This window comes from Cygnus atratus, chromosome 1 (assembly GCF_013377495.2).
Source record: "Cygnus atratus isolate AKBS03 ecotype Queensland, Australia chromosome 1, CAtr_DNAZoo_HiC_assembly, whole genome shotgun sequence".
In the NCBI taxonomy this organism is placed as follows: domain Eukaryota; kingdom Metazoa; phylum Chordata; class Aves; order Anseriformes; family Anatidae; genus Cygnus; species Cygnus atratus.
In genome coordinates, this window is record NC_066362.1 from 138,061,953 (window position 1) to 138,086,039 (window position 24,087).

At 38.9% G+C, this 24,087-nt stretch overlaps 1 protein-coding gene across 1 annotated transcript in view; it reads left to right on the plus strand.

Moving 5' to 3' along the window:
• Positions 1–24,087, plus strand: part of OCA2 (OCA2 melanosomal transmembrane protein) — a 191,375-nt gene that overhangs the window by 119,295 nt on the left and 47,993 nt on the right. The window contains 3 exon segments of the mRNA XM_035558138.2: positions 3,217–3,276; positions 3,873–3,977; positions 18,958–19,051. Coding sequence (XP_035414031.1) covers positions 3,217–3,276; positions 3,873–3,977; positions 18,958–19,051 — 259 coding nt within the window.

Here is a 24,087-nt window from a genome sequence, read left to right on the forward strand (position 1 = left end):
GCAGACATCATGACATACTGCCCATAAAAGGGTTTGTTGCAAATTTTTGTGCATAAAGTTCAATCTAAAATGTTACGTGATTTTTTTTTTTTTCTGCAGTAAAGCTCTAATCTTGAGCTGTCAAACTGGAAATCATATGCTGGAAGGCACCAATTAGTGCAGTAATACTTCTTGCTCTCAGAGGGCACAGGAAGATCCAGGAGACCCTCTGTGCAGTTTACATCCTGGGGAAGCCAGTGGCATGGTACTAATTGCTGCCTTTCACTTATGTGCTTGCAGGCGATTAGTCTGGATATTATAGACATCTTAAAGTTGGTTGCGTGATTAGCACTGTCATCATCTCCAACGTGATGAGCTACCTGCAGACTGACTGTCTTGAAGGAGCAATGTGCATGTCTGTTACTCACTTCCCTCGTTCTGTCCTTTACTCACTTTCCTCTTTCCTGAATCTCTCTTTTGCGATACCATGTCTGGATTCCAGAAGAAATTTTGGGTGTTTCTGAAAAGAAATATGTTGTGTTGACGGATAATTGAATAACAAGGCAGCAGTGCTAACCAAATGTAACACTGAGCTCTGCTTGCTGACAACTATGTGTTAAGAAGTTTATTTTAAAGTGTGAACACAAAGCAATTGCAGAAAAAATATGACAGTTCATTAATATTACTGCTTTTATGTACATTTTAAAAATCTCTTTGATAAACGTTGAGTTAATATGGGTAGAGAACTCATTGAGAGCAGACCTGCAGAGGAGGACTTGGGGGTTCTGGCAGATGAAAAGCTCAACACGAGCCAGCAGTGTGTGCTTGCAGCCCAGAAGGCCAACTGCATCCTGGGCTGCATCACCAGGGGAGTGGCCAGCAGGGCAAAGGAGGGGATTGTGCCCCTCTGCTCTGCCCACGTGAGGCCCCACTTGGAGTCCTGCATCTGGGTCTGGGGCCCCCAGCACAAGAAGGATGTGGAGCTGTTAGAGTGGGTCCAGAGGAGGCCATGCATACAATCAGGGGGCCGGAGCACCTCTCTTGTGAAGAAAGGCTGAGAGAGCTGGGGCTGTTCAGTCTACAGAAGAGAAGGTTGAAGGTGACCACATTGCAGCCTTTCGGTGCTTGAAGAGAGCTTATAATAAAAATGGAGAGCAGTGATAGGACAAGGGAGAATAGTTTTAAACTAAAAGATGGGAGATTATGTATTAGGAGGAAGTGAGGCCCTGGAACAGGTTGCTCAGAGAAGCTGTGGATGCCCCATCCCTGGAGGTGTTCAAGACCAGGCTGGATGGGACCCTGAGCAATCTGATCTAGGGGGTGACCCTTGTGCCCATGGCAGGGGGGTTGGAACTGGATGATCTTTAAGGTCACTTCCAACCCAAGCCATTTTATTATTATATCATAGCAACACAGGTAGCTTAGAATCAAAATGGTAACTTAAAATTATTAAAATGTATTTGTTAAAGTTAAAGCCATGAAAAACCATCATTAGTCTTAATGTAAAGGCTATGTGTATGCATTTTAAAGCCTTATAATCTGTTTTCTGAATGCTGCATTTTTAAATGCAGACATACCTTTTCCCATGCAGCAAGTTGTTAAATTAAATATAGTCTCTGGGCCATATTTAATATGTGGCATCACTGGCTGTGCTCTTCCCCTTGTTTTCCTTGTCGATGGGACGGTGTTCCCTTAGAACTTCTAAGTGAGGCATCCTGTCTTGTATGAGATGCAGCTGCCCTGCCTTTACCTCTGCATCTCTCGCTCATGTGGTGAGTGGAAAACTACCAGCCCACCCATGGTATTGGTGCTCCTGCAGCAGGTGGATGCTGCTGCCCTGTGCTGCTGGTGGTACCCAAATAGTTACACACTGCTGACCCACTGAGCTGCAGGTGCAGGAATTGCTGGTCTCAATGACAGCCCTGCTGTCACTCTGTCATTACTGTGTCTTATGCCACACCACTCGGTACCTATTAGGATCTTTGTCTATCTCTGCCAGGGGATTTGACAGTGTGTGAGTTCAATGTTTTTTTTTTTTTTTTTTTCCCCCAGTGATGTCTCTGAAGAGCTCCAACTGTCCACTGTGCAGGTTGCACAGCATCACATCATGTGAATGCTGACTTCTGCAGCTGTGTGGCAATGCTCTCAGGCAGCACAGTGTTGCAGCTAATTGATTCATTGTCATGGCAGGAAAATGGAAAGTAGACTAACCACCTTTGTCTGGGCTGCACCAAAAATTATGCAATTTTCTTCCCAGAAACTGAAAAGTCAAAAAGTAGATATACCCCATTCAGCCTGGAAATAGTGCTTCATTCTGAATATTTGTAAGAAAATAAAACAAAATCAAATTAAATTTAAGTATCTCCTGAGATAAATTTACCCCTTTACTTTGTGTTTTGAAGGAATAGATCATACTTCTGGTGTGAGGACTCAGTTGCATTCTCCTATCTGCCCAAGGAGAGACCAGAGCCATAACCACTGGGCTGGAGTCTTGCTACATCTTTTCATGCCTGGTAGTAACCATGGCTGTCTGGGGTACTACCCAATTATCCTGCACAAATGGGAATAGTTCCCACAGGGAGGACAGAGCACCCTGGAGCAGGCTGTCCCCTGGCCCAGTGGTTACAGAGCTCTCCTCCTCAGGTTGGATGCCTGACGTGGGCATTGGGGATCTGCTTTTCCTGTCTTCTAGGTACTGCTGCCTCTGTGCCAATTTCCATTCACCCAAAGTCTCTGGCCTGGTTTTAGCAGCTGGGTAGTGTTAGTTTTTACAGGTGCAATGCAGCTGTTTAACGGAAAAGTATATTTTGTTTTCTCTTTTCTTCACATAGGCCTGAGCACAAGATGCCTGAGCTTTTAAACATGATACACTTTTGTCTATAGTGGGGTTATGTCCAAGGTTTTGGGGCCATTGAGTAAAAATCAGTTGTCCTCAGGTATTCAGGAAAACATGTTCACTGAAGAATGTAATCTTGACATTTGAGCCATTCTCTGATGCCTTTGCCCCAGGCTCTTGAAGCAATCCCACTGGTCTTTCCAGTACAACCTGCCCACTTCTGCAAATACAGCTACCATTTCTGTATGTCTGTTCTTTCCACCAACTGCAAAGTTGCTGTAAAAGCTGCTTGAGATGATATTGAGATCTTGTGAATGGAAATGAATTGTGTATGCTTACATCTACTGAAAAAATGTGGCTGCATCAATACCTTGCTAGCTGATATCATTGTCTTTTTTTAGGCTTTGGCTCATTTGCATTTAATAGACTACATAGGGGAGCAGACAGCTTTGTTAATAAAGGTATGTTTAAAATACTGAGAAGTGTTTTTCAGGTAAAGAAAACAGTTGTACTCTAATAGAATACTAAATAATATATTTTTTTTGGAATTTTATGTTAAAGATTATATTCCTACACCAGCTATATCGAGAAGGTATGTCATACTTTGGGGTGGATGATATTCAGTGTGTGTCTACGGGCAGAAGAAATGTCGCTATAAGTGCAAAAAGGAAACCTTTTTTTTATAGTCTAATAAACAAAAAATACCAAGGTGCAAACAAATATAAACAGTGAATGGAGAAAATTTGCAGTTACACAATTAATTTGTGTGTGTGTGTGTGTGAAATATGAGTATTAGAAATATCAGTCTTTTAATTTCTATTTGTTCAAATAGCCTTGAAAAAAATAGTAATTTTGTTACTAAATGCCAGGCTGTCATTACTTTTGTCATTACAAATGCTCAGAACATTTTTACAAAATGTTTATTCTATCTCAGAGCCTGAAGGAATAAAAGATATTGATAAACTAAAACCATGAAGACCCTGTGTGATTGTGCCATTAGGGGGACAGAGCAATGCTGATCTCATCAAAGTTGTAACTTAACCTCTTTTAATTCCAGGTGGTTCCTGAGGACCAGCGTTTGGCGGTAGCCATCATTTTAGTGCTCTGGGTGTCTGCTTTAGCCTCATCTGTGATTGACAATATTCCGTTCACAGCTACGATGGTAGGAGTCGATACAGGTTTGACGTTTCCTCTTCCTGGTGCTGGGAAGGGAGCTGAGCCTGCTGGTTACAATTTGCTTTTTTTTGACCTCTGCTATGTTGTAATTTACTTTATCGCCTGAGACTCCATCATTAATACAAACTCATGTTCTTTTGATGTCTAGCTGACCATTGCTGTAGTTGTCTGTTAAACTAGTAGTTGCATTTGTAGTTGTCTGTTGAACTAGTGTGCTGTTTTAGCTGCATTTTTGCACTTTCCTTGTTATATCAAAATAGATAGATGAATGGTAAAATCATCTTTTGGATGGAAACTGTCATTATCCATCTACTTCTGTCAGTGTTTTCCCTCTATTTGCCATGTAGTTACGCTAAATTTTTTAATACTTTTATAACCTTCTATAACCTTTTATAGCTAACTTCCGTAAGTTATTAATTCAAAAAACAGCAATAATATTAAATATAAAAAATGTTTTTCAGCAGCTGGTTCTAAATATCAGAAAAGTATCAAATTATAACAAATTAGGGCATGGTCAGATAGATTTATTCAATCAAGACCTCTACTTAAAGTGCAGTAATTCCTTCATTATGGCATAGGAATGATTCACTGTTACAGCATGTTCTCAGCGAAGCAGAATTTTTCTGTGCCTTTTTTTCTGTCATTGTCATTGGGTGGCCATGTGCACCCTTAGCTTGAGTCAAGAGATAAGACGCTTCCTACAGGGCATATGACAGGTTGGATGGATTTGCAACTACTCTATAATTATATGCTAATATGGTATTTTGATTTGATTACCATGGTGTTTCCTGTGGAATAATATTGATTTAGCAACATACTGCAAGCAATAGGTAGAAGGGAAAGGCTGGTTCAGGATGAGTCACCTCTCAGCAAACACTTAAGGACAATTAAGCAATAATGCAAAAATCTTAGCTTAGAAGGTTTTACCTCATATCCAGCTAGTCTATAAAAATTGGTTTTGAATTATAACAAAAAGCATCTCCATGCACATAGACCAAAAGGACTTTTACAGATTTTGAAAGCAAACCTCTTTCAAAGACAGTATGCTTTGTGGAATGGTACAGAAACACAGGAGTCTTTTGGGTTGTAGACCATGGCTTTTGAATCTTTGAGGGATGTAAATACAGGCAAACAAGAAAAGATTCCTGCCAACATTTTAGAAATTTCAAATGCATATCTTTTCCATTCTATTCTGGTCCAAACCTAAGGCTGTTGCAATCTATTTTCTTGGAAGATAGGTGGAGAGGAAAAGAAGGAAGGAAGAAAAATGCAGGTATATTTTCACCTATGCAAAAGCTGTGAAAAGCTGAGGTGTTATGACATTCCTGTATATGGCAGACTGAAGCCAAGACCTAGCATTGGCTAGCTCAAAGAATGAACTAGGACGTTGGTCTTTGTTATTCTTCGTCACAAAATTCCTGAATAACTAAGTCCCAGGTCTTTATGTAAGATTGCATGTGTTTTCAGTTAAATTTTTTTTTTTTTTTGTCTCTTTGGCACTTAGTTCCTACTGATGAAACAACAATAATTGTTTTGGAAGGATATTTAACACCACACATGTCAAAGTTATAAACTCCAGATATGGAGTATTACATGTTTTGAACCCATATCCTTTGTAGATTATCTTTTCTCTAAATGGGTACAGTGTGTGTGTGTACATGTAATATACACAGGGCAGCCAGTATTTCTCAGAAGACCTTTTATTTATTGACTTGTTATTTACAGAATCAACCTGCAACTATTAATTGCAGGTAATCTTCCACACAGCTAATTCACTCATTCTGCCACACAGTTCATTCACACTTTCACACTGTTACCCAGGGGGAACAACAGCTTGGAGGTCAACCCCAAGTGTGTACTCAGAACCAGAGGATCATATTGGCATACATTTGGATATGAGTTTGGTTTCACATGCCCTAGGATATAGGAATATGGAACATCTGCTATGGTATAGGCATGAATGATCCTGCCCTCTTCTGGCAAAAGGTGTCAGCTTCATGGCTGAATCTGAACTCCTAATCATACAATCATAGAATGTCTTGGGATGGAAGGGACCTCATAGATCATCTAGTTCCATGCCTCCTGCCATAGGGGGATGCCACCCCCTAGGTCAGGTTGCCCAGGGCCTCATCCAACCTGGTCTTGAACACCTCCAGGGATGGGGCACCCACAGCTTCTCTGAGCAACCTGTTCCAGGGCCTCACCACCCTCTGAGTGAAGAATTTCCTCCTAACCTCAAATCTAAATCTCCCCTCTTTTAGTTTAAAACCTTCCCTCTCATCCTGTTATCTGATAGAGCAAAGAGTCACTCTCCATCTCTTTTTTTATAAGTCCCCTTTAAGTCCTGAAATGTTGCAAAGAGGTCACCCTGGAGCTTTCTCTTCTGTAGGCTGAACAGCCCCAGCACTCAACCATTCTTCATAGGAGAGGTGCTGTAGCTCTCTGATCATATTCATGGCCCTCCTTTGGACCTGCTCTAACAGATCAACATCCTTCATGTGCTGGGAGCTCCAGACCTGGATGCAGGACTCCAAGTGGGGCCTCACGTGGGCAGAGTAGAGGGGCACAATCACCTCCCTTGACCTGCTGGACACTCCCCTGGTGATGCAGCCCAGGATGCAGTTGGCCTTCTGGGCTGCAAGCACACACTGCTGGCTCATGTCAAGTCTTTTGTCCACCAGAACCTTCAAGTCCTTCTTTGCAGGGCTGCTCTCAATGAGTTCTTCACCCAGTCTTTACTCATTTCTGGGATTGCCCCTGCCCTGGTGCAGCACCTTGCACTTTGACTTGTTGAACCTCATTAGTTTCACATGGGCCCACTTCTCAAACTTGACTAGGTCCCTTTGGATGGCATCCCTTCCTTCTGTTGTATCAACCTCACCACTTAGCTTTGTGTCATCTGTAAATTTGCTGAAGGTGCACTCAATCCCATTGTCTATGTCGTTGATAAAGATATTAAACAGTTCCGGTCCCAAGACAGACCCCTGAGGTACACCACTTGTCACCAGCCTCCACTTGGATATAGAGCCATTAACCACCACTCTCTGGGTGTGACCTTCAAGCCAACTCCTTATCCACTGAATGGTCCACCCATCAAATCCATCTCTCTCCAATTTGGAGACCAGGTTATCATGTGGGACCTTGCCAAACGCCTTACAGAATTCCAGGTAGATGACAAGTCCAGGTAGATGACAGGGAATATAAAAGACACAGAAAAATTGACTCTCTCCAGTGAAGTCCTCCAAGAGGTCCATAAATCTCCTTCAGTGGTGAAAAATATATCTGCAAGACAATGGGGAAATTGGTCTTGTGAATTTTGCAGTCATAGCTTCAATGGACCTTATATTGGGTAGGAATGAGGGGCAATCAAGTTCCTCCAGTTTTTTGAACCTACAGATGCCAAAAATCTGTATAATATCTGTGTGGTTTCATAAATATCAGCTGTGTGGACTGACTGAACAAAGAGTATTTGGAGGATGGCATCAGAGACCTCTTCCAGTACTAAATTTCCCCATCCCAAACTGATTAGCGACTGAGCAGTAGGAGTAAGGGGAAACCAGGCTTACAGGGTGACAGCCTGTTTGACTTGTACATAGATAAAGATTCCTGAAATATCATTCAAAGACAGTGAAAGGCTTGGTGACAGCTCACAGTTAAGGGCCCCAGCTCTCTCTCTTCTGTATTCAAAAGGTGTGTATCCAGTGTTTATTTTCTATATTCCAGGGATGACAGTCTTACAGTCTCAGCTCTTCTGGCTACAAACCTCTAGCTGACTGTGGGCACAATCATTGCAATGGCAAGGGCACCCAGAAAGTCACACACCTGCTTTTCTTTATGGGTGGGGAGGTGCAAGGAGAAAAGCATCAGTTCATCCATGAAATGTCCCCAACACTGCCTCTGCAGCTGTTGGATGAGGTCTTCCACTCACCCCTCACAACACCGTGTAGCATGTGCTGTCTAAACTTGGAGCAGAGGGGTGAGATGGGCTACAGACTCTTGTACAGCAACTCAGAAATGGCATGAGAACAGACAGGAGTAAGGGTCTCCAACGTAAGGTGACTGTGATGGGGAAGTGACATCTTAACATCATTTGTGTAAGACACTAAAAGATAGTGTGGTGATTTTTAGAAGGCCCTATAGACGCAGATGTGTTTATGTGTTACTTTCCCTGCAGAAAGTTTGAAGCCATATACCCACAGGATGCATTTAGCCCTGTGCCATACTGTAAATTCAGACTGTATATCTAATTCAAAGAAAGCCCCCCTGGACTGGAGGCAATGTAGATGAGAATAGTCTCAGCTCCAGCTCTTTCAGTCTCCTGACCTTCTCCTATTATATGCATTACTTGCTAATATAGAGGATGTTACGTAGAGTGTTTTGGCAACAGACGTGCCTGAGAAATGGAAGAACTATGGAATTCCACTCTAGCATGTAAGAAGGCCTGCAGCTTGCCTTCTAAGGGGCATAGTTGTGTTAAACAAAAAGAGAAGAAAATGCAGAGAGGTCTGTAAATATGATGCTGTTTCAGTAAAAAACAAAATACCAAACAAAAAACTTTGAAGTGTGGCAGTCCAGATTTTCACTTCAGCTTTTTTGTTTGTACAGTGGGATAATTAGATTTATAATGACTTGTTTTGTGTATAGAAAAAAGAAAAATGAAAAACTGTGAATGGCTAATGAATGGATACATAGATGAAAATTTTCATTTTGTCTGATTTTGGATAAAGTTGACTGGTCCATTTTAAGTGTCAAATTTCACAGTATTAAATTTTATAGCTGTCTGCTTCTTACCTTAATAGGATGTGAAATGTGGAAACTGTTGATCATTACTGAAAATAACTAATTAAAACATGAATGTATGTGAGAAAGCACAACTAAGAATTCAAGGAAACAACCTGTTTTATGAATTGAAGTAATGAAAACAGATTTCAAAAATTGTTTCCTATAAGAAAATTAAGGATTTTCAAGGCTTGTTAAGTATCTAGATAGAGAAGTTAGGATTCTTGCTTATCCTAAAACATAAGCACAATAAATTATCTGCAAGCTTAAGAATAAAATCTAAATTTTTTTTTAGTTGTTTTAAGATAGAAATGTTGTAAGGTGCAAAATATTAATGTATTTAAGCATCTATAACATGTTGATATTTTTCAGCACCTCTCCAGCATTCTGCTCTATAAAAAAATTCCTAAAAGGTAGAAACAGAATTAGTTTATTATTTGAAGCACCTTATCCTGATGTATCTTATCTTTTCAGTGCAACAGTGCAAAATTGTTCAAATTCTTCTTTGCTCTAGACAATAGTAAATCTGGTCCAACATTCCCTTCAAAATTGTTGTACCACATGGAATTCATGTATAGAGGCAGTGAAACTGTATTCTGTACAGAGCTCAGAACATAGCAAGTATTTTATCGTAGAATCATAGAATCATAGAATCATAGAATCACAGAATGGTTTGGATTGGAAGGGACCTTAAAGACCATCTAATTCCACCCCATCCTGCCATAGGCAAGGACACCTCCCACTAGGCCATGTTGCTCAAAACCCCATCCAACCTGGCCTTGAACACCTCCGGGGATTGGGCATCTACAATCTCTCTGGGCAACCTATTCTAGTGCCTCATCACCCTCATAGTAAAGAATTTCTTCTTTATATGTAATTCAAATCTACTCTCTTTTAGTTTAAAGCCATTACTCCTTGTCCTGTCACTATACTCCCCACCTTTCCTGTAGTCCCCCTTTAGGTACTGGAAGGCCGCTATAAGGTCTCCCCAGGGCCTTGTCTTCTCCAGACTGAATGACCCCAGCTCTCTCAGCCTATGTAGGAGAGGTGCTCCAGCTCTCTGGTTATCCTTGTGGCCCTCCTCTGGACATGCTCTAATAGGTCCATGTCCTTCCTACATTGAGTGTCCCAGAGCTGAATGCAGTACTCCAGGTGGGGTCTGCAATGTAAGGGGGGAAAATCACCTCCCTTGATCTGCTGGTCATGAATGTTTTGATGCACCCCAGGATACAATTGGCTTTCTGGGCTGCAAGAGCACACTGCCAGCTCACGTCAAGCTTCTCATCAATTAACACCCCCAGGTCCTTCTCCTCGGGGTGGCTCTCAATCCAGTCTCCACCCAGCCTGTATTTGTGCTTGGGATTGCCCCGGCCCAGATGCAGGACCTTGCCCTTGGCCTTGTTGTACTCCATCAGGTTTGCACAGGCCCACCTCTCAAGCCTGTGCAGATCCCTCTGGATGGCATCCCTTCTCTCCAGTGTGTTGACCACACTACACATCCTGGTGTAACTGGCAAACTTGCAGAGGGTGCACTCAATCCCACTGTCCATGTCACTGACAAAGATGATAAAAAGCGCTGGTCCCAATACCGACCCTCAAGGAACACCACTTGTTACTGATCTCCACTTGGACACTGAGCTGTTGACCGCAACTCTTGGAGTGCGACCATTCAGCCAATTCCTTACCTAGCGAGTGTTCCATACGTCGAACCCATGTCTCCAATTTAGAGACAAGGATATCATGGGGGACAGTGTCAAATGCTTTGCACAAGTCCAGGTAGATGGCATCAGTTGCTCTTTCTTTATCCACCAGTGCTGTAACTCCATTGTTGAAGGTCACCAGATTTGTCAGGCATGATCTGCCCTTAGTGAAACCATGTTGGCTGTCACCAGTCACCTCCTTATTTTCCAACATTTTCCTTCTATCCCTTTTTAAAAATGGGGGTTATGTTTCCCCTCTTCCAGTCAGCTGGAACTCCACTGGACTGCCATGACTTCTCAAACATGATGGACTTTGACTTAACAACTTCATCCACCAATTCGCTCAGGACCTGCAGATGCATCTTCTCTGGTCCAATGGGCTTGTGCACCTTAGATTCCTTAGATCAGACCTGATCTTCTCCTACAGTAGATGGATTTTCGTTCTCCCAGTCCCTACCTTTGCCTGCTGCGACATGGGCTATTTGTCTAGAACACTTGTTGGTGAAGACTGAGGCAGATAAGTCGTTGAGTACCTTGGCCTTCTCTGTGTCCCAGGTAACCAGGTCTCCTCTTTCCTTCTGGAGAGGGCCCACAATTTCCCTAGTCTTCCTTTTATCACCGACATACCTATAGAAACCTTTCTTGTTGCTCTTGACGTCCCCGTACAAATGTAACTCTAATAGGGCTTTAGCTTTCCTAACCTGATCCCTGGCTGCTCAGATGATTTCTCTGTATTTCTCCCAGGCTACCTGTCCTTTCTTCCACCCTCTGCTACGTTCTGAGCTCTGACCACCCTTCCACCCTTTCTTCTGCTTGAGTTTGAGGAACTTCTTGTTCATCCATGCAGACCTCCTGGAGTTTTTGCCTGACTTCCTCTGTGTTGGGATGCATCACTCCTGAGCTTGGAGGAGGTGATCCGTGAATATTAATCAGCTTTCTTGGTCCCCTCTTCTCTCCAGGGCTTTATCCCATGGTACTCTACCAAGCAGATCCCTGAAGAGGCTGAATTCTGCTCTCCTGAGGTAGTCCAGGGTAGTGAGCTTGCTGTGCTCCTCCCTTGCTGCCTTCAGGTTTATAAACTTTGCCATTTCATTGTCATTCTACCCTTCAACTTTACTTTCCCCACCAGCCCCTTGTTGTTGGTGAGAAAGATTTCATACTAGAAAGGACGCTTTAGGAAGTTAATTGTGTGCTTGAAAGAGTGGACCAGGTATCTGAGGTGACTTAGCTCATCGTAGTTTGACTACTCTTAACTGTTTCTGTTTTGGTGAAATTCAGTGCTAAACTAAAATAAAACTTTGCAACCACAGAAAGATAAAGCAGCAGTATTCAGACCGTATGCCATTTGAATGTTTCACATAATTTGTCATGAATACAAAGGTCATGAACTGCCCCAGAACAAGATGAAGAGATTGAAACTGAGTTGCTGAAATGTAACCAGAAGATTTTTCCCTACTTCTAATGCATTGGAAAGTGGAGACCCAGCTCCTTAATTAAAATGTTTATCTGGGTGAATGTTTATTGTACTTAGTTGCATAAACATTCCTGGCACCTGTGATAGCTGCCCACACATATGAAAATCAATAATTTTTTGTCAATATTTAAAAAATCTACTGTAGCAAAATATTTTGAATTTGATATGTACTTTATGGGATATTCCATGAACTCTGTATGCAAAGGTCTATGTTGTCAGTGACAAACCTACTAGATGTAAACATATCTGTGAATTGCTTAAAAACAACCCGCAAAATAGTCTGTGCATAAAGACTTAAAAAAGCAGGAGCTTAGTTATTAAGTCTTACGCATTTTTGTTCCAGAATGGTGAGGGTTTTTATTTTTTTTATCATGTTGGATATCCAGCTTTCTTTGTCTGAAGAACAAATGTGGTGAATCACGTAGTGATGCTCTGTGTGTCATTCTATTAATCCGCTGATATTTTTCTTCCCTTTTGAACAGACTAAACTCACAATGACATTCCTTAATAGGTAGTCTTACTCATTTTTAAGACCTGTATTTTCCTAGTATTGCCATTTAAATAGCCATGCATTTCTGCCCTTAGAATGTTAGGTGACATGATTTTATTACCAGCACTCTCTTTAATTTAATTGACATGTTTTATCAGCTGCATATGCTAGAGCCATCTGTTTATATTTTTCTTTTATTACTGGAACTAAAAATATAGCCATAGTAAATCTTTGTTTTAGCTGAGTTTAAATACGATTTCCTCAATACATTGTAACAAGCAATTTCCATTAACCACCTGGCTGGCAAGGTGACTTAGTCTTGACAGGTCTTTGTCAGAAATCAGATAAATTTTGGCCAACTACTTCTTACCTCTAAAACTATCAGAGTCTTTTCATTTTCACTACTGAATATTTCATCGGTATCTCATGTTTCTTAGTGCCACTTTTATTTTTGGATCTTCTTTCCCTTCTGCCCTACTGGAGTTTTCTGTGTTCTTCATTTCAATGCTCAATTAATGTGTAAGACTGTACCCTCACAGTCTGCAGAGACAGACCAATCATCCACAGTTTGGGAAACTAGAAATAGCTTTTTTTCTATTAATGTACATTCTCTGCAGTTTTCATAGAAAACATCTTTACCACATGCAGTTCTTAGCAAAGTGTGTGCTGTGAAACCCCATATTGTAGATCAGCAAAGAATCCCTAAAACAAAGATATAAATTGCTGCTTTACCATCATGTTACACAAATAGACAAGATGGGCAATATGACCTGATGACTTCTCTTGTGCTGCATAAATATGGGAAAAACATGAATGAGTGGCTAAGTTACCCTGCTTGCATGATGGGGGTGTGTAATTACTTTTACAAATATTTTTGGAAAGCAGAAGTAGCTGAGGGGGCTTACCCTGCTGTTGCTTATGAGTCTTCTGCCACCCCAGGAGGCGTCTCTCACTGACAGAGCAGCAGTGTCTCTCATCTTCGGTCTCCTCCCTCCATATCTAGGGTTCAGCTAGTTAAGCTAAATCATCATCTCTGCTTGTGTTGCAGAAGACAGTCTTCAAAGGTTCAAAAGAGCTCTTACTTCTTGATCTCCTTGACTAGTTAAATGTCACGCTCATGAGCAAGCTTTGTCATAAAAATAGGTGGATAGAATAAAGGTCTTGATTCAACTTGCTCTTTGGTAATTAGGAGTCATGGAAAAGAGTCTGTGGCAGCAAGGTGTGCAAATGTTAACTGGTCAGTCACACTTTTGCTTCCAAAGAATACAGTTTATGTATCAAAATAAATGTGAAAGCAAAATGCTCGAGGCTCTCTGTTCCATTTTCATTCCAGCAAAACTGGAAGGAACAAGGCTTGTGAGGGGTTGACTAGAGCCCCTCTGAAAAACAGAATTGAGATGTTCAATTCTGACCCCCAATATTCTCTTTCAAAAAAAGGGATTGCCTACCACAATTTAAATGCAAGGACTCTGTTGAGAAAAATGACAGTATTTTATAAAATTTAGCTTAGTAGTAATTTACATATACAATTCTAGTCTAAAATCTTCCAGTTTTCTATTTTCCAAAGCATTAATTTAAAGTAAAAATTAAGCTTCCTTTATTTGTGGTTGCTTAAATCTTGCTTAAATTTTCAGGATGCTGAAGAGCAGAGAGGAATGAGAAGAAATATGCTGTCCTGCAGAACTATATATTTTGAATTTCAATTAATTCCTAATATTATTAATTGTTAATAGATGGTATGTTTTCTATGGAAGGTGGACAATAGTATAACAGTAATAAAGCCCAACTCAATTTTAGAAAGCTTTCAGAAATATTCAAGATTAAAATCAGTGTGAAATATGATAATATATATATTTCCATTTTTAGTCTTTTAATATTTGTAACACACCCTATGTATTTCCAAAATGTATACCATTAACAAACATTTTCTTCACAAGGGTTGATTTTGACTAGGATAGCTATATAGACAAATGTGCCGGCATCATTAAATAGTTGTGTTGTTTGTGCATCAGCTTTTATTCTCTCTAAATAATAAATTTAATGTCATGAATACAATAGAGATTAATGACTAGTACCTTTCTATATCAAGTCTTTGAGGACACCCTCCTTTTTCCAGGTACACTTATTATTTCTTATAGTTGTGTTTTTCTGTTTTAATACTTGGAGACAGAGAATCATAGAATCACAGAATATCCCAAGTTGGAAGAGATCCACAAGGATCATCGAGTCCAACTCCTGGGTCCCAAAAGGACCACCCAAAAAATCAGACCATGTGTCTGAGAGCATTGTGCAAACACTTTTTGAACTCCAGCAGGCCCGGTGCTGTGACCATTGCCCTGGGGAGCTTGTTCCAGTGCCCAACCATCCTCTCGGTGAAGAACCTTTTCCTAAGACAAAGCCTGAACCACCCCCTTCTCAGCTTCAAGCCATTTTCTCAGGTCCTATCACTGGTCACCAGAAAGAGGAGATCAGCGCCTGCCCCACCTCGTGAGGAAGCTATAGACCACGATGAGGTCTCCCCTCAGTCTTCTCTTCTCCAGGCTGAAGTCATACAGATAGTGAGATGAGATAGTGAGTCATATAGAATGGGTGAGGGGGGTGATTTGGCTTTGCTCTGTTGAGCTATGTCACTCATTTCATTTAAATTCTGCCAATCAAGCAGTAATGTAGGGTGAAATGTGGTTCAATATCAAATTTTCCAGAAAAGCTAGGAATTTTTCTAGCAACTAATCAAACAGACTTCTCTTGGTAAGACTGTTGAAATAACGGCTATAAGAAATCAATGCTATCTTCCTGAAAAGACATTACGATTTTCATTCTAATATTGATAAGGATGCTGTTTATGTAATCTAAAGAGGGAATAAAGTTGGAAATATGAGGTTTTTAAGCTTTATTTTTTTTCTGTCTTTTGAGGGGCAGCACTTAGCAAAACTATGAAAAAGGCTGCATTCCAATTAAATTAATCAATATGACAAATGTATTTGTACAATATGTATTGCAGCAAGCTATGTTCCAGCTTGCAAACTATTCTAGCATGGTCTGCTTTTGATGCTGTTGTATATGTTGTGTATTTTTTTCTAACTCTTTTATCGTCTGCATTTTTTTTTTTATCACTCAGGTTAAATATAACAGTAAATAAAGCTGAAGTTTGATGTATTGGTAGCGCAAAAGTGTTGCCTAATACATAATTGGATGAATAAATATGAAAAAAATATATGTCTAAGGTGATTTTATGGGAAACAGAGGTAGGTCCCTTTGTAACTAAGCCTGTTTATGACCCTTATCTATTTAAAAGGTAATTGCTCAAGCACTAAGAGATGTTATTGGCTTTAATTGCTTTGCAATATCTATTTAAAAGCTCTTGCTGGTGATCAAATTTCCTAATTCTTCATTGCTTTTGGGTCATGAATGTTCTTAGGATGGAAAAGACAACACTATTTGTATTATGCCTACTTTTATATATGAAAAAGTGATGCTAGTGACTTTTGGAGCCTTTGTGACGTGTAGTTGCCATACAGAATATTCCATAATGTTTGCAAAAACTTGGTGCACTCTGTGGATAACTAAATATTTTTTATCTGAAACACTAGAAATTTAACTGAATGTTTTGCTTTCGTCTTTCATCTGATTATCTAAAACTGAAACTTATGTTGTGGCATTCCTTGTTAGAAATATCTCTTTACAGGGGTTACATGCATGCTAAATCTAAATTCAAGCATACGATGGAGATCTATAGAGCTTCCATTCACTTTATAACCATAACTGCTATACTTTGGTAGACATGAATTCCTTTAAATAAGGGAAAACACCCAAATTGTACATTAATATATATTCCTAAGGCATGCATGTTTCAGTACTTGTCTCTTGCTGAAAAAGCAGACAGTTATGGGAGCAGAGATTACTGATCTAGCCTGCTGCCTGTTAATGTACTTAGGAGCATGACATCACTGATGATAATTTTAACATAGATAATTAATTTCTATGAAGATTTTAAAAAAGAATTCAAGTGGAAGGGAAGCAATGTTATGTCAAGGAGATACTAATAAAACCAGTGGGGTCAAGTTTGTATTTGCGCTCCTGAAATATTTTGTTGGGTTTAAAAATTTAGAAATACTTATTCAAACACATTATGCAATTTCACTTCCTCTTGATGCATTGCAATGCATCTTTGTGTTTTAAAGAAATAAAGTGAATTTCAAACCTTTGATTAGAGACTTTCTTCTAAATGGTTTCAGTGTCTTCAATCAATAGGGATTTATGAGTCACTGAGAGCTCACAGAGTGGAGCTCCTTCAGTAAACCAAAGTAAACTTCAAAAAGTAAAAGTAAACTTCAGAGAACCAAACTTTCTGATGGGAGTATTGTGCATATCTAGCTGCAAATACTAAGTGGAGAGTTACCTGACTGACTTTCTGCCTGGGATCTACATTCTGCTTCTTGCTTCTCACATCCTTCACAGTGCTTTATATAGGGAAGGGCCCCTGGAGGGCCATAGGTCTCTGCTGTCCACACAGTTCTTATCAGTGAAGTGTGAAAATAGCATTACTTGGTCTGCACTTAGGATCCTGCTGGCAACAGTTTTAGGATTGACCTCAAAAGCAAGAAAATAGGATTGTCATCTTAATGCACATCCACCATTTCTGCAGGGCAGTGCATGGCACAAGGTCATCTGGTTTAAAAAGTGTTTTTAGCCTGCATGGTTCAGGGTTGTGTCCTACAACAACAGAGTTAATGTAGTACAACAGGATACTTCTGAATAATTCCAAGGAGCTAATAATTGGCTTTGGTTCTTACAAAATTACACAGCAGGAAGAAATGCTTTATTTAGGTTGAGCAAGATGGCTTATTCTGGGATTTCAGTATTTTTGTTTAAATTTATTTCATTTTATGTTGAAACAGATAAATATTACTGTAGTTTGAATTGTGTATCATGTTCTGGCAGCAGTGGTTTGAGAGAAACAAAGTTTATGGGGGGAAATGAAATTTTTCATGACTATGTCATGAAAAAAAGAAACAACAACAAAAACAAACACACACACACAAAAAATCCAGCAAAAACAGACAAGATACTGGGCATGCTGACTCTTCTTTAGGCCTGAAATAGAAGTACCCATCTTCAGGCAATGTACAGTTCAGGAATAATTACTTAAACATTACCTTATGTATGTTAACCAATTAGAAGATTTAAGAGGAATGATTAACACCAATGGCAGGAGAGAGGGAGGAGGAAAGGATTGCAATTCTTCATAAAGCCGTTATATTGATCCAGTTAGTAAAGGGGAGCATTACTCAGTCATCAAATTGAGAACATTTTTCAGGAAGTGGCTGCTCCATCTCTGTGATCATAGCCCTTGAGGGGGACCTTTGAAATATGTCCAAATGACAAATCAGAGGATTAAAAGTCATAACTCTAATCACTACTGAAAATCCCGAATTCTGAGAAAGCATTCAGTTTTAGGCAAATCACAGTTATTTATGTATATCCCTTGCCGCTTGGTTTCTTAGTGCTCCATGTTTGCTTATTCTTTCTCTGTCCTTTGGTCCAACAGACCTCTGCACATGTTAAAAGCAGATCAATAGCATTATCAACTCTCACCTTGCTAACAACCCTTTCTCTACAGGTAGTGATTATGCCTTTCTTTCAAACGAAGCAGTTATACAATAAAGTGGAAGTATAAACAGTTTTCCCCAATCAAAGCTCAAGTTGCTTAGCTTTGAAGGTTGCTCCTGACTAAGATTTGGTGCTACTAGAAAGCTTGCCTGCTGTACTTTTTGGCTCTACACCAGTTGCCTAATGAAATCTTTTATGTTTCCTTACAAACCTCATTTGACTTACAGGTTGTGTGTATTTTTTTAAATAATTTATTTTATTTGCTAAAAATATTAAATGAAATTAATAAAAATTTGCAAATATTTCCCAGGAGAACAAAATATACATTTTCTGGTAAATGTAATATTCGACTAAAAAGCAGAATAACTCAGCTCTACTTGTGAATTCAGAAGCCTGCTGCATTGATCTTCTCTCTCAGTGTCTCCCTAACAGATCAGACACATTTAATTATAAAAAGAACTCAGGAATATTTTAGTTATTGATGCATGATATACATCCAGGTCGAGGTCTGGACATCTCTCACAGCTTTTTCCAGGAAGAAGAGATACAGTCTTTCAGGTTATGGGAAGTGGAGGGGGAATTGCTTATAGTCACTGTCAGCTCCCAGTTGAAATAGAAGGCTCCTATGGGAGGCAATCACAACCTTGAGGGATCTCTGGTTTTGTAAGCAGTCAACCTTGTCAGGGTTGGCTTGACATTGCCAATAACTTCTCTTGGACTGCAGGACCAGCACAATTAGTGGGAAAAACTGAGCAGAAAACAAGAATATTATGCAAAGATGCTCATTGAAAAACAGTTATACTTTAGACTTGCTTGTGTTTTCAGTTTTTCACTTAAATTGGTTTTATTTATAATGTACTGATGGTTGGGTAATGTCTCTTAAATTTCACTCTCTTCTTTTCTTAAACCATAGATTCCTGTGCTTCTCAACCTGAGTAAAGATCCTGATGTTAACTTGCCTATGAAGCCATTAATCTTCTCGTTGGCCATGGGTGCATGCCTTGGAGGTAAGAGCCTATGCAAGAAAGCTAACATGAGGCAATAACTTTGAAATTATGATATGTATTAACTGGTTCAAATATGTTCAATGATTTTGTTATGCAAAGCATAGTGAGGGCCTGGTGCAGCTCCTTTTGACTTCAAAGGACTCCTGGATAAGGATCCCAGCCACTGTCTGCTGCATAAACTACAATAGGATTTTTGCAGTCTGTGTTTGAAGACTGTATCTGCATAAAGTACAAACACACAAAGCAGCAGTCCAGATGGTGCTTATGGGGTTCTGATCTTTTGTGAGAGAAAATACAAAGATACGTTTAGCTTCCAGAACACAGGCCCATCATTGCTCATTGAAAAGATGCAGAAAATGTATAATAGCTGAGATCTGAAGGCTTGATTCAGGGTCTATTGAAGTCACTGGGAGGTTTTCTGGCTTGCTCACAGAACTGGGTTGAGTATCCATTTGCTGGCCTATTTAGTGCTCCTTACTCTGTGGAAGATCTCATTGAACTATCTGGGAAATTTACCTCAAGTAAAGAAAGCTAATAGCCATTCTTCTAATACACATATCAGTGTTAACTTGGGATTTCATGTATTGTCAGTACACTAGCATAAAACAAGCAGATGGCTTCATGACTTTATTTATTTTTCTTTTTTTAGTTAAAAATGTACCATGTTTCCATAGTAGGTCCAAGATTTCCTCTCTATTTGTTATAACAACAAAGAAGAATAGCCATCCGGTAGTTTTTAAATTAATGTTTATACTGGATTACTCTATGTTCTGCAAATAGCTTATGAAAATGTTTTGATGCAAACAGCAAGTGTACTAAGTACAATTAAAATATATAAGCTTTTAATGAGAAGTAGAGTTAGCATTGTTTTTGGCTACTGAGAGATTTAATGCTAATTACATTGTATTGGACTGTGTTCTGATTCATAAATATTTAGGCAGTTAGGTTAAATAACATTAAAATGGATAGTGTTCTGCAATAAATCCACCCCTTCCTACCCCTGAAATCCTCCAAATAGTTTCCTTTACTTTATGGAGATTAAAACCCAAACCAATTTTGTGTCTAATACAAGTTCTGGTTTGTTTATTTAGCTAAGTGATTGCTAGTACAAGTGACCTTAATACCTAACAAAGATTATAATGATGTAATTTACAGATTGAATTTTAAGAGCACATTGCAAAGACAGGACAATTTATACCAAACAAGAGTTATTCATTCTAGGAATGTCTTTTTGTACTCATCATTACTCATTATACTGTGACTTTAATCTGCAAATCTGTTCCTCTTTAAAACCAGTGATTTGAATAATCAGCATGTCTTTATATAGATGTTTGCCATAAAATATCATCTTTCTTCACAATTTGCTAATCATCAAAGATACTGATTTCATTAAACTTTCAGATATTTTCAAAAAAAACCCAAAAACATAAGGTATGTAAAGTTGGCCAGATTACACTGATGTATTCTGAGTGGGAAGCACTTCACCAGCCTTGGAGCCTTTACAAATCTTAGCTGATGTTCCTAAAGTATCAGTTATTGTATTAACCCAAATTCATTTAATTTGATTTTTTTGAAGGGCTGCTGGGATTTTAACACAGACTTCTGTGTGTATGCCATATGAAACAACAATAACAATATAAGCAGTACCATAGACATTGTTTGAATTCAAGGTAGTAGATAGAGATACATAGGAAGTTCTCATGTATTAAAATAGACTACATATAAGTACTGTGATAAAAAGTTAGAGCATTATCATTGTTTGTGAAAGCTTAAATACTCCAAATAGTACTCTATTAGGATAAAGTTGAGCAAATTATGACTTGTACTGGCAAAGGTCTCATGAGAACATTAGTCTGAAGATTAATATAGTCCTGACTTTCTCATTTCAAAATGAGAAGCTAATGGCAGATGGCAGTTTATTCTTAAGAAAATATTTTACTTTGAAAAATCTCATAACCTCAAAAAGTGGAAGAGAAGGGGCTTTTTAAAAGCAAACAAAGCCCACACCAACCAAACAAAACCCAACCAACCAGCCAACCAACCAACCAACCAAACAAACAAAAAACACATACCAAAACAAAAAATTCATATGGCCTTTAAAATTATTTCCAAAAGAAAGGCTTATCAGCACTGAAGTGATATGAAAGAATCCTCAGAGTAGGCTAATCTCATTTTATAATGGGGAACTGAAAATTATATCATTATTGTCTGATGCCTAAGGCAAAAGATTTTATCTTATTGCTCCTTATGCAACCAAAGGAATTTGGCAAACAAGACATTTTGTAAAAGTGCCTGATTAAATAATACATTAAAAGTATAGATTTCAGAGGTTGTTGTTTACTACATAATACACAGCTTCTGTACTTGTAATTGGATGGTGTTTCTTGGGTTCAGGGTAAACACTGCTGTATGCTTATGTGTCCATGAAGGGACCATCATCATTTGTGCTTATCTTGGAAATACTGTGCAACATGTTGTCCTGAAAAATTTCCAGTGGGTACAGTTTTTCTACTGTCACAAAGTGCACAGCCACCTACTGTTTTGGAAGATGATGGGATGAGAAAAGACTGTAATTTTCTTTCATTGCTTTAGCTGTTGTCCTGGAAATGAAAGGATTGAATCAATCTCAAGCAAGACAGAGAGACCTTTGCCAATATAACTACCACATTGTTGTCATCTTCACCAGTGTCTCCCAAAAGAAAGCTGCTGCTATTAAATTTCTGTCTTTCATGGCACTGGGTTCAGAGATAAGGAGTAACTGAAAATAGCACAGATGATCCTTGCTCTGTAAAATGTGTATCTGGAAGTGAGAAGGAATGAAAAAATCCTGTCTCTTAATAAAGAAAGCCAACAAGACTGGTGGCCATTGGCAGTTCCTGGTGAGATGACCACAATTTTGAAACCTTTTGGTCTTCCACAGAGTTTGCAGCTCCATTCTGGCAGAAATTTTCTTGGTCAGGTCAGGTTAATCTAATGCAGTTAAAAAGTAAACATGGTAAATTGCCAGGAGATCTAGTTCTGGAAATTTAGAGCTAGATTATCTCTAAGATACTAAAGATAATACAGTTATCTTTAAGAACTTAAATGAAGTTGTAAATTAGGAGTCTCACTGCCCTGGGTTCCCTGTTTGGTGCTGAGGAGACTGGCATTTCCAGGAGGCAGATGTTTACTCATCCACTGAAAATGCCAGACACTCTCTGCAGAGTATGTAGGAGCCCTTAACATACAGAAATTCAAGAGCTCAGAGGGATGTCCAAAGATAGGTCAAATGAATTCCAACCTTGGGGCCTCTTGGTTTGTCATTTTTTCTGAACGCTGAATGGCCCTATTAGCTCATGTCTGTCTGGTCATTAATGGTCAGGGTGACTAAGTAATAGCTTGAAAAATTGTATTGCTCACATTTTCTTTTTTTAATGCATTATCTGCCAGTATTTCAATTGTGCTTTGATTATGAAGGAAAGACAACAATAAATTTAAAATAAACTGAAGGAAACAAACAAGGAAGTAGCTTCAGTCATTTTCTGCGGTGTTCTGGTGTTCTGACAAATATATTCATATTTCTTTTTCAGGAGATGACATTGAACAAAGCTTTATTCATTAATGCTTCCTATTCTAGTATATGATGAAATTATGATATCTCTTGAGACTGAAATGTGCATAGGCCTTCCAATAGTGTGTAGAGAATGCTGCTCTGAAATTTTGGAGCATAAATGAAGATTGCTAGTTCCAGCAATTTGAGAACAGGAGGAGCTTTAATCGTGTAGATTCTATTGGTTTATAAATTATAAAATAACAAGAAATGTGGATTCAACTCATTTTGAGTAAGTGCACAGGCAGAAATGCACCTGTTAGGCTGTTCAGTTGTGTAGGACTAGATTCTTTAGTGAGCTGAAGAGGTTATAGCTAAGATATTGCTTGAAAGGATCTTGTACATTTGACATTTGAACAGCTGGCATTTATTTGTCTTTTTATCTCCTGCTTTTTTCTTGATTTACAAAAAGTATGTTTGCAAAAAGAAAAAAAAAATGCTTAAGTTAAAAGTTGACTGAAATCATATTTGAAAGTCACTAGCATTTGAGTTCTCTGTTGCTAGTGTAAGAAAAGTGCAAAAGTATTTATCTGCTACAGTAAGTACTCCAGTAGTCCAAAGGGGACTTTTTCTGTGGTTTATAGTATTGTGATAGTTTTCTTCTCAGTATATTTTCTTGGAGGACAACACCTGAAAGTTGTCTTTGTCATAATTCTACTGACAGAGGCAAGCTCTAGGATGCATACAGCTGTGTTGTTCTGGCCATGTAAGCTTGGTTGTACTTTGAGAAAGGAGGTGAAAAGAGCACTCTTCTTCTAACCTTCCAGGGTCAAAACCCAGGTGTGACTAATATCCATTATCCACAGGATAATTACAGCTATTAAAGGACTGAAACCCCACACTGCAACTAAAAAGGTGGATTTCTCTTGGCGGTCTAATGCTGTAGCTGTTCTGTCTCTTCGCAAGCCTCTTTACATGCCTGATGCAGATTGGACCATGCACAGTGGAGAATTACTCATTTATTATTCCCACTGATTCTGCTCAGTAAAATCCTAAACTAGCTGTAAAGCGTCAGGCACAGTGAAGGTATAAATCTAGAAATATTGTTTATATTACTAAATTAACCCTGCCTCTTTGCAATATGAGGGAAAAGTAAAAGCCTTCAATAAAACATTAAAATATATAATTCTTAATTAATATTATGAAAATAGCATCTCTGTAGATCCTTTGAAGTTCAATTATAGTTGCAACAGGTCACATTTGTATAAGGCTTTTCAATTTGACATGTTCAAAAAGTATGTCAGGAACCAAAGTATGAAGTGAAAATACTACAGTTATTTAAGAGGAGTACTACTCAGCAACTACTAGTTGAGTACTCACCAACTACTAGTAGGAGTACTACTACAAAATTAATTGTTGTATACAATAGAATGTAATTGAAAGTGTAGGAAAAAAAATCTGTTGAGAGAATATACTTACCTAAGTTTGAATTTAGCCAGAACACTGA